The sequence below is a fragment of the Rattus rattus genome, chromosome X, assembly GCF_011064425.1.
Source record: "Rattus rattus isolate New Zealand chromosome X, Rrattus_CSIRO_v1, whole genome shotgun sequence".
Taxonomy (NCBI): domain Eukaryota; kingdom Metazoa; phylum Chordata; class Mammalia; order Rodentia; family Muridae; genus Rattus; species Rattus rattus.
Window position 1 is genome coordinate 24876517 of NC_046172.1, and position 15447 is coordinate 24891963.

At 41.4% G+C, this 15447-nt stretch overlaps 1 protein-coding gene across 1 annotated transcript in view; it reads left to right on the top strand.

Annotated features, from left to right (window-relative positions):
- Positions 1-15447, top strand: part of Pir (pirin) — a 104610-nt gene that overhangs the window by 31259 nt on the left and 57904 nt on the right. Inside the window, exons 4-5 of the mRNA XM_032890256.1 lie at positions 6788-6871; positions 10158-10364. Of these exons, the coding sequence (XP_032746147.1) occupies positions 6788-6871; positions 10158-10364 (291 nt within the window). The remainder of the gene's footprint in view (positions 1-6787; positions 6872-10157; positions 10365-15447) is intronic.

Sequence of the window (15447 nt, forward strand, 5' to 3'; positions counted from 1 at the left end):
TGGGGCTTGAGGCATGTGATGGAATCTATCCTAAAGCTTGAGCCTTTACTAGGGAAGGCGTGAAAGCCAAGCTAGATTGGTCTCTCGTTGTGAACTCATGGGAACTGCTACTTTCACAGACCCCCAAGTTGACACATTTGTGCCTAAAATAGAAGCATCTTAAGCCCAGAAGTTTAGCTTTTGGCAGAGTATTCTCTATGTCAGCTGAGGGTAATTTTGTCTACCGGGTCCTTCCAAAGTAATTTTGGTTAAGGCTCTGAGCACTACTGCCATCTGGTGGGTCATAGTCAGGGCTGCTGCTAAACTTACTGTAGGAATTGATGCTGTCTGGGGCCAGGGACCCAAATTTTCCTACCTGAAAGTGCAAAGTAATGTTCTTGTCTCTCCAACCTTCCGGTTTGTGAGGAAATGGATCAAGTTAGTTGTATCTAGAGAGTTAAGATTATTTATTTTACTTCTTAAAGCTATAAAGGAGATCGTTTAGGGTCACCTGATCCAATGATGGCCAGAAGAGCTTTAGAATTAAAACCTGGTCTGACACCAAACATAGGTCACACAGGGAAAAATAGCAGTTCAACTGAAATACCTTTTGAAACAGATAAATTTCTCAGTGATTTTTTTCATGCACACTGCATTATAATAGTAAATTATTCATGTACTACAGATTATGTTCTTAGAATTTTAAGGAAGAAAATATGGAGATGGAGAGATACAATAATGAGAACTCATTAAAACACAATTTCTGGCTGGGGAGATAGCTCTACGGCTAAGAGCACCTGTTTCACTACAAAAGGGCGAATCCCAAACCTTCCGAGGATCAGATGTATAGAAAGGAAATTCAGACACTTTATTTGTAGGTACCTCCCCTGATAGCTTTTAACTATAGACAGAGCCAGGTGGGATAACTCCCCTCTTGTTCACAACAGAGCTCACCCTTTTATGCCTAGATGACACTTTGTCCCATGGCACTAGGTCCTTAAGCACAGGCACCGCTCATGTGCCAAAAAGACATACTTACTTACCAATGCACCTATTAGCAAAGCCTGCATCTAGTTTAGTGAGCCCTGACTGTGGTCCAGTGGTTCTCAACCTTCTTAATGCTGCAACCCTTTAATAGAGCTCCTCATGTTGTGGTGACCCACAGACATAAAATTATTTTAGTTTCTACTTCATAACTGTTATGAATCCCAGTGTAAATATTTGATATGCAGAATATCTGATATGTGACTCTTGTGAAAGGGTAATGCTACCCCAAAGGGGTCTCGACCCATGGGTTGAGAACTACTTCTGTAGAAGCAAGGCACACATCATTTGACTCAACAGGGGGCTCTCTTAAGCCACAAGTTGTAGCTACCAACTTTTCCACCGTATGGGGATAGAATAGCACTGTGTGCTTCAAATTTGAGTGTTCATAGATGTTGGTAAGTCATATACTCGAGACCTTCTGTATAATGTGGAAGATGCAACAATAGAAGTGAGCCCCTTCACCACATTTTTTTTATTGGAGGTAGATTGTGACAGTTAAGAAGGTGGCTGGAAAGTGCATGCTGAAAGGGACTGGATATGGATCTTTCCTGAGAGACACATCCAGAGCATGTCCAATCCAGAGGTCAGTGCTAGCAGCAAACTGCTGAACAGGACCCCCTTGGGGGGAATTAGAGGGAGGATTGAAAGAGGTGAAGGAGCTTGCAACCCCATGAGAACAACAATGCCAACCAACCAGAGCTTCCAGGGGCTAAACTACTACCGAAAGACTATACATGGACTGAACCTGGGCTCCAACTGCATATGTAGTAGAGAATAGCCTTGTTAGGGCACCAGTGGAAGGGGATACCCTTGGTCCTGTTAAGGTTGGACCCCTCAGTGTAGGGGAATGTCTGGGGGTGGGATGGTAAGGGGGGTGGATGGGCAGGACATCCTTATGGGGGAGCAGGAGGGGATGGGGGCTTATGGACAGGAAACTGGGAAAGGGAATAACATTTGAAATGTAAATAAAAATATATCCAATAAAATTATATATATAAAAAAAGAAGGTGGCTGGAAGTTACACAGGGAGTCAGAAGTTTTATTTGAAGAGAGTCCTGAGATTGGGCATTTGGGTTTGAAGAGGAAGGGATTTTTTTTCCTCAGGAGATCTAGGAGCAGGTGGAAGGTAGTGCGGGAGTCTGCGATTCAAGTTGCCTGAGTAATTAGGTTTACGAATATGATTGCTACAGAATGTTCACACGCATGTCAGAAATTTTAATCAGGGTGCAAGGAAAATGAGTAGATTTAAAAGACTTTCAGGAATGAGAGCAGGATAAAATAGGAGGCAAGTAAGCTAGTTTCTTTTTTTTTTTTTTTCTTTGTAGCTAAATGTTATTAAGCAAGGCTCTTGAACGCCCATAACAAAGGACCAGTCACCTCATCCTAGGGTATTGCAGCTTTGGGTCTTTTAATTGACCTCATCCCTTCAGGAATCATAAGGCTTATTTTCAGTTTTGCATACAGCCCTAGGATTTCATCGGTACCCGCAAATGGCTGATTCACCTGAATTAACAAAGTCCTCTTGTTTCTTTCATGAAAACTTTACCATTCTGGCTGCTTGCATCTCCTGTCAGAGCTCTCCTCAGAGGCAACCCTGTGCTCACAACCCCTACATGATGGCGTCAACATTCGTGAGGCTACGTGGACTGGCAAAAAATACTTTCATCCTCAGACACAGAAAATGTTGATTGAATTTCTTGCTCTGCTGTTGTTATGCCGTAACCTTAATGACAATAAACCACAATAATCACATGTAGATTATGGAATATACCCACAGCTAGATGTTTAGTAAATGCTTAAAGATTATGAAATATAAGATTTATTAATGCATCCAATACATCATCAGGGACAGCTGTATGCAGGGCACAGTTGAGAGGTTTTTTTTTTTTTTTTTTAACGTCTCTGTTGAAAGTGCTTCAAGATGTAGTCATACACAATGAATGACTTTCTGAATACAACCCCAGTGACTCAGGAAACCACAGCAAGAATTGACAAGTGTGATTGCATCTAATTAAAAAGCTTCTGTGTGGCAAAGAAATAATCGACAGCATAAAGAGACAGGGTACAGAATGGAAGTTAAAAGTTTGCTAATTATAGGTTCTCAAATGAATCTCCTGGTCAAAGGGGTTAATATGTAGAACATATAAAGAATTCAGGAACTGGATACCAAAAAAAAAATCACCTGATCAATAAATGAGCAAATGAATTTCACAGAAAGTTTTCAGAAGAAGTACAAATGGCCAATAAATATGTGAAAAAGATGTTGATTATCCTTAGTCATCCTAGAAGTGCAAGTTACTCTTAGGTTGAAATCGCATCTCATCCTAGTCAGAATGGCTGTCTTCAAGACTACAAACAGCAATAAATGTTGGTGAAGACACATGTGGAAATGGAACACGTATTCACTGTTGGTGAGAATGTAGACTGGACACAATGGAATTCATTTTTTATACTGATAAAATGTTTCAAAGTCCCAGTTTTCATGAATCTTATATTCTTTTAGTTAGCCAATAAATGACTAATTTTATAACACAGCATCCTGTCGTGAAAAAGCTGGGAAGAAGAAACAATCCAGGGTAGGATCGCGTAGACTGAAATATGATTTCATTCAGTCTGTGATATTTGAACTGAGGCCTGAATGAAGTGACAAAAAGAACCATGGGACTGGCTGGGTCTATCTCTCAGGAAGCAGGTGGGAAGATGTGAGGGAGGACTTACAGATATGATCCCTGCCCAACGAAATGCCATATATGTCCTGACTCTAGAACTTACTGAACATGTGCTGGGCTCCTGGTCACATGTCATCATTTAGTTCTGACCATAAATGAGAAGCCCACCTTAATAGGTTCATGTTGCATATGATTCCACTGATCCTCTAAGAGACGATAAAGGACGTCACTCTGCAGCTCGCAATTTACAGATGGCAACCTGGTGATTCTAAGCAGGTCTAAACCTGACTAGCTTCTAGATGCAGAAAAAGCCTCCCAGCAGAGAGCACTGAAGCAGGTCCTGTTTATGACAGGACCATTTCAAAGTACGACCAGAGGAACAGCATCCTCCTGTGATTTGCCAGCTTGATGAACAACATCCAAACTGTGTGGCCACCCCGTTTCAGTTTTACTTTTTTAAAACACTCTTGTTCTGACCACCTTTCAGGACTGGTGTGTATGATTAGTGTTAGATGAGTAGAGTTAGTGATTTTTCAGGTTTCAGAGGGATTGCTCATGTCGGGAAGATGTTTTCCCTCTTGGGTCCTTGAGTGTGTAAATTCAAACATCATATTTCTGCCCCTGACAACAGTTCTCAGCTTCTATTACACAATGTGCTCCTTGCTGGCATTTCTTGTCAACCATGACCTCAACTGTGGTATTTTTGCTTTCTTTCCTTTTTCTTTTTCTCTACTACCAAGCTACCAGTAGGGAAAAACCCTCACAATTTTAGGGCAAAAATAAATGAAAAGGAAATATAGTTGTCCCCATAATGTAAACTTTTGGCTTTACAGGATGTCTTGTGCTTTATATCCAGACACAGAATGAGGCCTCCTCCTTGCTCTTCTTTCTACATAGCAGCTGGAAAGAAACAAGAAACTGTATTTTATCTTGTGTGGGAATTTTTCCAGCTTAATTTACAGTTCTCGGAGATTCACTTTTCTCATACTTTTCATGGTAAATGACACTTTTCTCTCATCGCAGAGTGAGTCTGTGTCTTCCTCCAAACACAAAATACCCAAAGAATGAAGAACTTACAAAGGGACAAAGATACTTGGTAAAGACCCATGGAAAGAACTAGAAGGAAGAAAGGAAGACAGGAGACCAAACAGCATATCAAGTGCTCTGAGGAAACACCTGGTTCGGATTACAAACTTATTACTTAATTGGACACACACAACTCTTGAGCTTAAACATAACGCAATTTGTCAACCGCCCATGGCAGTTCTCCAGGTGTTTGTGATTATGTAAGGCCCTAAACGATCATGTGGCTGGTCTCAGTGCTCAGATCTAACTACTCCAGGGTTTTCTTTCTTTTTCAGATGTTCTACAGACAGCAAACTCATAAGCAGAGTTGCTGTCAAGCATTTATGACACTTAGTAATAATAATAAAAACAAATACTGTATATAAAGACTAATAATATAAAGACGTGTGTGTGTAGGTTATGGTTTGCAACTTGAAAGACTTTATGTTGGACTTGAGTAATCTGGGGCTGTGATTCCAGGGACTCTTCTTTGAGAATCCAAGAAGGAGCTTTATCCCAAGCTAGACAAAATTAGGAAAGACAGGAAAGCAATTGTAGACAATGCTCCTTATAGTTTGGCTGCTTCTTTGAAAACTGGAAGCTCGCTGTCTGTCCCCTTAAATTTATTGAATGCCGTGAGAAAACCTGTTCATTTGTATGCTAAGAAAAGCACTCATGCATTTGCACACAATACACACACACACACACACACACACCGATCACCCCTCCCCATAGAATCGTGAAGTCGAAAAAAAAAAAAAAAAAAGAACTGGCACCCAAAATAGATATGGTACAGTATAATATGGTAATACTATGGCAATCACAGATCTGTTAGTACCCTCATTTGAGGTTCTGAGGGGCGTAATTAAACAGTGGCTGCTGCCCAGCTTGAATTGTCAACCCTTGAGAAGGTAAAAATAGTAAAAAATATGGAGCCAAAAAATATCTGTATTTGTGAAAAGTTCATGTTGGAGCAAGTGGCCTATATCTGTAGGCAGGCTGGCTTCTGCATGCTGCTCAAGAAGGCCCTTGTCCCCAGTCTGAGTCTGATCATCAAAGACCCTTGCTTTCTCTGTGCAAGCTGATTCCTAGGAAGAAGGGGAAAGGAAAGGAAAGGCCTCAGTTTTGTCTTGCAAGCTCATCTCAGTAGGAAACAGAGGATTAGGTGCATAGAGTAAGAGGTAAGGGGGGTTAACAGTAACAGAACACCCTCTAAATGGGAGGAATTACCAAAAGGAGATCACAAGGTTTCCCTAGGCTCTGTCCTATTGAAACATAATCAACTGTGGTTGGTGGAACAGTAGTCACAGGGTATAAGGCCAGCTATAGCCATAGGAGGCAAGCTCGTGGATAAACCCAGTATATTGTTCTTTGTTGTTTCTTAGATCTTTGAAACATCCTCCCACTCCTTCTATTTTTTCTCAATTATTAGCCTCTGTGTTTTCTTGCCCACTGTCACCACTGCCTTCCCCCACTCCCCGACACATTCCCATTTTTCTTTTTTTTTTTTCCTTTTTTTTTTTTTTTGAACTGGGGACCAACCCAGGGCCTTCAAGGCGCTGGCAAGCACTCTACCACTGAGCTAAATCCCCCAACCCCCCATTTTCTTATTGCTATAAAGCAACCCAAAGAAAGAAGGATTTTTTTGGCTCAGCGTTTGAGGTTTGCCTCATGATTTGGGAAGATATGGCAACAGGATAGTATGTACCTAACAAGTGTGAGGTGATGTCACACTGTGGTTTTGATTTGCATTTCTGTGATTAGTGACGGTGGGCATTTCTTCCCATGCCTGCTAGCCATTTGCATGTTTTCTTTGGTATAATGTCTAGTCATATCCTTTGTCCATTATTTGAATGGAAAGGCAACTTGAAATAAAAAGAATGTTTTACCAACTAAGATAGTGTTTAATATCTGAAATAAATATGTAACTGACACAAATCAATAATAAAGAATACAAACAATCTAATTTTACAGTAGCCAAAGGATCAACATTTCTTTTCTTTTCTTTCCTTTTTTTGTTTGAAAAGGTATCTTATCTTCTGGAAGGTGGCAGCATGGCCCATGAAGACTTCTGTGGACATGTTGGTAAAATGAACCCAGGAGACCTACAGGTACTGACACAACAGGGAATTGCTGATTGGTTAACAGTCTTAGGTTTTGTGTGTACTTATAAAGTACTTTAATCCTCTCTTCTAGTTCTCTCTCAATCTAATACTTCTGATTTCTCCTGTCTTAGTTTCTTTTCTGTTGCTATAACAAAATACAAAAGCATCTTAAAGGAGAAAGAGTTGTTTTTACTTTACAGTTAATGGTATCACCAGGAAAAAACAGGGGTCTCTTTGCAGGATTTTAGTCACACTGATCAAGAATTTAAAAACAGACTCAGAATTAGAGTTTATCAGTGTTTGCGAGGAAAACCAGCAGTGCAGGCAAACTGGGAAACTTGGGAGCTGCCAGTAAGATGGGGGTGGAGAAACTGAGAGAAAGTCATGTCTTTTTGAGTGAGTGTCTCAGAAAGTCAGCATGTTCAGCAATGGAGGTTGGCAAGCAACTGCTTATTGGAAGGGGAGAGGAGCTTCAGAGAAAAGAGTGTGAAAATGTCCTGAGTATTAGGGAAAGCATGCTTAGGCTTTTGGTTATATCTAAATAAGAGATAGAAGGAAAGAAAAGGAAAGTCCTTTTGGAGGTAGAATTCAGAAAGTGGGTAAGCCTAGTAGTAGTGAGGATCTATAAACATTGAACTGAGGGAGGAGCTTCTCTTTATCTCGTTAAGGGGATACTTAATTCTTCCAATCTCTTTAGCCTGACTTTTGGTGAATTAGTTTTCTTAAGGGAGTAAAAACAGTATGTAATGTTCTTTAAGACAATCAGAATGCCATGTCTCTATCCAAGGTGAGGGTTAGAACTCAGATACCATTCTTTGATGGGAGGATGTACCTTTCCCTTAATGGGTCTCAACAAACCTCCACCTTGTTATATAGTATCTTAAGATGGGGCAAAACTCATGCTTTTCTTTCTGCAGTATTACCAGGGAAACACATGTTTGAGGTCCAAAGCTGATCATGAGGGTCTCTTCTGTATTTTCCTAGGGCAAGAACAACAGTCTACCTATATAGCAAAAGTATGGTCCACCATGGGAGGGGAGGCAAGGCTCTTAGAGCTTGAAGCAGTTGGTCCTGTCACATCTATAATCAGAAACAGAGAGCAATGAATGCATGCTAGTGCTCTCCCCCACTCTATTTCATACAGTTCAGGATACCCTGCCAAAAGAATAGTCCTACTCCCGGCAAGATGGGCATTATCCATGAGTTAACACAATCAAGATAATCCCCCGCATCAAGTGCCTCCCAGGTGATTCCAGATTCTATCAGGCTGAGAACACTAACTGTCATAGCCGTCTTTCAGTGGATTCTTCCATTCTGGCTGGAAACCAACACAGATCTCTCGTGTTCTCTTCTAATGTTTTCCTTGATCCCCTCAATCACTGTGTGGATGTCCATGCATGTGTGTATGTGTGTTGCTGGGGATCAAATAAAGTCTTCAAAAAATTTTTTTATTTACTTTATTTATCTGAGTATGCTGTAGTTCTCTTCAGACATACCAGAAGAGGGTATCGGATCTCTTTACAGATGGTTGTGAGCCACCATGTGGTTGCTGGGAATTGAACTCAGGACCTCTGGAAGAGCAGTCAGTGCTCTTAACCACTAAGCTATCTCTCCAGCCCTCCAAAATTTTATTACACTTCTTTATTTATTTGTATGCGTATGCATGTATAAATGTCAGAGGATAACTTATAGAATTGGTTTCTCTCTTTTTTAGCAAGTGGTTCCCTAAGTTGAACTCAGGTTTTCAGGCTTGGGCGAGTGCTTTTTACCCTCAGAACCATCTCTACTGTCCCGATCAGTTTTCAGTGCTTACCTAGTCTTCATTTTGTTGTTGTTTTGTTTTTTACTTTTCTCCAAGTGTAATCAAAAGTTACTGTCCCAGTTGCCATTTCTTTCCCAATTCACGGAAGTCATGATTGCTTTGTCTGCATCGTCCACTTGAACCTGTATTGAAGCTCTTCAAGTAGTGGTCGCTTATGATGTTCTCACTGCCAAATTCAGCAGCTGAAGACCATTTCAATTCACTTTTCAATTCCCTTTTTCTCAACTTACGTTCTGCATTTGTGACAATTCATTATTTATGTTTCGGTTCATTTGTATGGTTCAATGTTGTCACTCAACATAATGACCCAAGGTTAGGCAATGTGGCATACACATTTTATCCCAGCACTCAGGAGTGCAGGGGCAGGTGGATCTCTGTGAGTTTGAAGCCAGGCTGGTTTGTGTAGTGAGTTTCAGCGAAGCCAGGGTTACATAGTAAGACCCTATCTGAGAAAAACAAAACAACTACAAGCTCAAACTCAAACCCTGTGTCATATTGCTTTTGTGTGTGACATGTTATAATTTAAATCTCCTAGAACTGCTTAGATCATTTTAGTCAGTTGTGTAGATAGGGGCTCTCTATATCAGATCACTTTTGTATTTTCTGCGATGCAAGTTATACATATTGGATCATTGTGTTTCAATGAAAATGGAATTAAAAACAAAAGCAAAAGGAAAATGCTGTCATAAAAGAAAAAGAAAATTCCAGGTAGAGCAGAACACAAAACAGGGTTAACTCAGACAGAGAGGCATGTGCTGCTTGTGGAGTTGGTGACAGCCAGAGGCAACAACTGGTTCTCCCAGCAGTGAGGGCTCCATTACTCTAATTGTATGCCCAGAGGTACAAGCTTCCCATTTCCAGGGTAGGGGATGCTGTGGGCTTTCCCATGACATCTGGTCTCACATACACATGCTTCAGCTGATGTGCATGCTAGCTGCTGATGTCTCATTGCTACATTTCTGCCTGGGAATTGCACTCTGTGCCCGGAAATTCACTTTCCCAAAGTTGTGGTTCCTGCTCAGGAACAATCCTGATAACTCTTTGTTGACTTCAGAACAATCCTGAAGATTTATCCCAACTCCACACCTTCCTGTTGGGTTGACTAGGCTAGGAATATAATTACATTGTTGACTGCCATCTCCCTTGACCAGTACTGCTTTTTTCCCCTTCTTAGCTACTCTCTGGCTGTAATTCCTTATCTAATGGCTCAATCTGAAACTCAGGGCTATCACAGAGAGGATTTTTTCCCTTGTAGGAATTCCAATTCTGATACTTTGATTTAAAATAAGGGGGACTTTGGTAACTTGAAAGAGCCTCCAGGAACTGTCATAGACATTTGTCATTTCTTGAGATGTCCAGGCACTCCGACCATGGCACCAGTTACATGTGTCACTTTGGCATGATGTAGTTGTCGCCTGTGTAGACTTGTTCTTGGATGTGTTCCATTTGGCTTCTTGTTGCTGTTTGCAGTGGATGACTGCAGGACGAGGCATTCTACATGCTGAGATGCCCTGCTCAGAGGAGCCAGCCCATGGCTTACAGCTCTGGGTGAATTTGAAACGCTCAGAAAAGATGGTGGAGCCTCAGTACCAGGAACTGAAAAGTGAAGAGATCCCGAAACCCAGCAAAGATGGTGTGACAGTCGCTGTCATTTCAGGAGAAGCCTTGGGAATAAAGGTAAGTCATGCCTGTTGGGTGTCTCTGAAACATGAAGTCTATGGTGATATCAGGGTGGATCTATCTTCGTCGTCAGCTCTCACTGACTTTATCATAGTATGTGTCCCAGTGGATAGACTTGCTTCATAGATATCAGGATATGTGCAACTTAAGGGGACCCAGAAATATTTTGATGTGTGCAAACTCATAGAGTTGAAATGAGAATATAATATAAGAAATTATGAATATATTATGTTCATATGGAAAATGTGACTGAAAAGCAGTTTTCTAGACATGTCTTAATAATGTGCAGATTTACCCCATTTCTTAACATTTTTTAGTCCAATTTAATACTTTGAATCCTAACTCCCTGCTACTGTGAAGTTACTGCTTTTAAGAGACAGAAACCATGACCAATTTCACTCCATAAAGATTCTTGCAAATGATTTAAGTCCCACTTAGTGAGCAAGGAAAGCACATGACAGGGTTCCATGGTTTTAAGACAAAATTAACTGTTGGGGCTAGAGAGATTGGCTCAGCACTTAAGAGCACTTTCTGCTCTTGCAGAAGACCTAGGTTTGATACCCAGCACCCTCATTGATACACAACCACCTATAACTCCAGTTCCAGAGATTCTGACCCCCTCTTCTGACTTCCACAGACACCACACACATGCAAATACACAAATACAAAATAAAATCTTAAAAAAGTTAGCCGTTTACTTAACTTACATAGGACATACTCTGTATATTTTCTTTATACTGTTTGGGTTAGGGTCTCGCTTTTTAATGAAATAAAATCAATTTAGGAAGGAGGTATGACAAGTTTTGTAGTAATTGCCCACTGGGACAATTTTCTGGGGAGACAAAGGATCCGCACAGCAACCAATAGGTGGTAATGGTAAGCTTAGTCACAGAACCATGTCGGTGGTGATGCCTATGAGCTGACTCTGAGATGCAGATATCTGTGCACACGATTTGAAAGGAAGTACGCATAGGGAAACAGTAAATAGAACCCAGACAAAGAAGGAAGGAAACTAAGCAAGATTAGTGTCTCAGGCAAAGCCCACAAGAGAGTAGCTTTAACCAGACATCACTGGGGACCCTTCAGATTAGCATTGTTCTGACCTACCCCAGACAAGAGATCAAGGTTTTCATGCTCCCTTCTAGTTGTTGATTCTGGAGTAAATGACCGCAAGGAGGGAGCATGGAAGTAGCCAAGGGAATCTGGTAAAGGCCTGGAGATGTGGCATTTGGCAATGAGAATATTTCAAACTGCTTTGCTACTCACCAGTGAGCAACTGGCACCTACGGCTGTTTTAACAAGCAGTTTAACAGCTCTAGCTTCCTTTCTGTTGCTGTGAGAAAAACGTGCTGACCAAAAGCAACTTAGAGAAAGAAGGTTTAGTTCAGTTTACAGGTCACAGTTCATCACAGAGGGAAATGAGGGAAGGACACCAAGCAGGAACTTAATGCAAAAACTGTGCAGGAATATCGTTTGCTAGCTTCCTCAGGTCATACTTAGCTAGCTTCTTCTTTTTTTTTTCCTAGTATTCAGTCTTATTTTACTTTTTTTATTTATTCATTTTTATTTATTCACTTTACATTCTTTCATTGCCCATGACTGTCACCCCTCCCACAAACCTTCCCCCCATTCACCTCCCCTTCTCCTCCGAGAAGGTGGGGGCTCCCCTGGGTATCCTGTCCCCAGCACATCAAGTCTCTGTGAGGATAGGTGCATCCTCTACTGTTGAGGCGAGACAAGGCATCACAGCTAGAAGAACATATTCCACCTACAGACAACAGATTGGGAGAGCCCCTGCTCCAGTTGTTCAAGACCCACATGAAGACCAAGCTGCCCATCTGCTACATATGTGCAGAAAGGTCTAAGTCCAGCCTATGTATATTATTTCATTTGTGGTTCAGTTTCTGAGAGCCCCAAGGATCCAGGTTAATTGACTTTGTTGTTCTTCTTGTGGGGTTCCTATCCCCTCTGGGACCCACAGTCTTTCCTCCTATTCTTCCATAAGAGACCCCAACCTCCATCCACTGTTTGTCTGTGGGTGTCTACATCTGTCTTGAGTTAGCTGCTGGGTAGAGCCTCTCTGGGGGCAGCCATGATAGATTCCTGTCTACAAGCATAGCAGAATATCATCAGTAGTGTTAGGAATTAGTTCTTACCCATGGGATGGGTCTCAAGTTGGGCAGGTTATCGGTTGGCAGTTCCCTCAGCCTCTGCTCCAACCCTGTCCCTAGAATACTTGTAAACAGGATAGAATGGGGGTTGAAAGTTTTGTGGGTGTGTTGGTGTCCCTATCGATCCATTGGAGTTCCTGCCTGTTTATAAGTGGTGGCCTCTTCAGGTTTAATATCCTCAATGTTGTGAATTGTAGGTAAGGACACCCCCATTGATTCTTGGGTGTCTCCCTTATCCAAGGTCTCTGTCTTTTCCTGTAGATGCCCCTTACCTCCTCACCCCCATCAGTTGCAGATTTCCATCCATTCTCATGGCCGTCTGGCCATGCTTCCTGTCCTACCCCACACCAGCTCCTGAACACCTCTATTCCCTCCCCATCCCTCCTCCCACCCATTTCCCTCCCTCCTTCTGACTCTTATGATTATTTTAGTTTTCCTTCCAAATGATAGTCAAACCTCTTCACATGGTTCCCCTTTCTTGTTTAGTTTCTTTGATTCTGTGGAATATAGCCTGGATATCCTGTATTTTGTGGCTAATATCCACTTATAAGTGAACATATACCTTTGGGACTGGATTATTTTACTCAGAATGATATTCATAAGATCTCTCCATCTGCCTGCAAAATTCATGATGTCTTTGTTTTTAATAACTGAATCGTATTCTATTGTGTAGATGTACTACATGTTCTTTATCTGTTCTTCAGTTGAAGGACATCGAGGGTGTTTCCAGTTTCTGACTATTATAAATAAGGCTGCTCTGAACATAGTTGAACATGTGTCTTTGTGGAATGGTGGAGCATCTTTTGGCTATATGCCCAGGAGTGATATAGCTGGGTCTTGAGGTAGAACTATTCCCAGCTTTCTGAGAAACCACCAAATTGATTTCCAAAGTTGTCATACAACTTTGCACTCCCACCAGCAATGGAGGAGTGTTCCCCTGATCCACATCCTCACCAAGATGTGCTATCTTGATTTTTTTGTCTTAGCCCATTCTAAAATAGAATCTCAGAGTTGTTTTGGTTTGCATTTCCCTGATGACTAAGGACTTGGAACATTTCTTTAAGTGTTTCTGGCCCATTTGAGATTCCTCTGTTGAGAATTTTTTGTTTATCTCAGTGCCCCATTTTTAATTGGGTTATGTGGGTGGTTGGTGTCTAATTTCTTGAGTTCTTAATAAATTTTGGATATTAACCCTCTGTCAGATGTAGGGTTGTTGAAGATCCTTTCCCAGTTTGTAGGCTGCCATTTTGTCTTGTTGACAGTGTCCTTTGCCTTACAGAAACTTCAGTTTCGTGAGGTCTCATTTATCAATTGTTGATCTTAGAGCCTGAGCCATTAGTGTTCTGTTCAGGGCGTTGTGTCCTGTGCCAATGAGTTCAAGGCTATTCCATACTTTCTCTTCTATCTGATTTAGTGTTGAGAATCTTGATCCACTTGGACTTGAGGTTTGTGATAAATATCAACCTATTTTCATTCTTCTACATCCAGACATCCAGTTAGACCAGTACCATTTGTTGAAGATGCTTTGTTTTTTTTTTTTTTTTTTTGTCCATTTTATGGTTTTGGCTTCTTTGTCAAAAATCAAGTGTCCATAGGTGAGTGGGCTTATTTCTGGCTCTTTAATTCTAGCCCATTGATCGACCTGTCTATCTCTGTATCCATCTCATGTACTTTTTATCACCATTGCTCTGTAGCACATTAACCAGCTTCCTTCTATAGCCCAGGACCACCTTTCCAGGGAATGGTGCTGCTGGTGGGCTGGGCTCTCCTTCATCAATTCACAATCAAGACAATCTCCCTTATTCATGCCTACTGAGCAATGTGATCTGGGTGATTCCTCGATTGAGCTTCACTTCCTGATTGACTCTCGGTGCTGTCAAGTTGATAGTTTCAGCTAACTATGACATTTGGTAAATTTTGATTATATCATGTGCATTGTGAGCATTATGGCTTGTCAGTGGCAACTAAATAATTACTCAATAACACACATTGCACAATTACCAGGTAGGCTGGGATTGTTGTCTGGAATCCACTATTTTTGTTTGTTTGTTTTGTTTACCTTGCATTATAACCACAGCTTTGGATTTGCAACACACATAGGTCTATGTTTACTTTTATTTGTGTTTCTAGTACACACAGAAATAATTGAAGGGTGAAAGCATTGTTCAGTCTGTAGTGCAGTTGGAAATTGCTTTTCTTTGTGTTTCTGTGACTGATTTGTGTTTGTTCATCAAGCCTGGAGTCTTTTCTTCTCAGCGTTTTTGAAGTTTTCTCCACTTCTTTGTGAAGAGGAGAGTTAAGACTTTGTGAGCTCTTCTGATAAAAGGCCAGAGACCATCACTAAAGTGCCCCAGGCAAGAACACGAGTGAAATTGGCAAACTTTCTCCCTATGTATTTTTTTTCTTCTAGTACCGATTTCCGGGACTCTAAAGTTCTAGGGAAATTGAGGTAGACGTTGGAGGGTAGGAGGCTCCCTCTCCACTTCAACCAAAGCACAAGACTTTGTCTGCTTGAGTCTATTAAAATTGCCTGGGAGATTCTATTTAGAAGACAGATGTGATGACACATGACTGCAATCCCAGTGTCAGGTAGGCTGAAGCAGGAGGAATCATGAGTTTGAGACCAGGCTGGCATATACAGTGAAAAACTGTCTAACCTTGTATCCCAAAAGAATGTGTCTGTCTGCAGAAAAAAAAAAGAGAAGTCAAACTGGTGAATTACTAAATAAGCAAAGCCTTCAATTGTTTGGCCGTGTGTCTGCCTCAGTGACGGCATGCTGCTCAAGGAAGGCAGAACACAATCAGACACATGGGTCCCAGCCTGTGTTTCCCCAGGTGAGAACAGCGGGATGCTGGGACAGATGCTGTGGTTCTTAGTCTCCTGTGTACCCACATACCACTTGGGACCT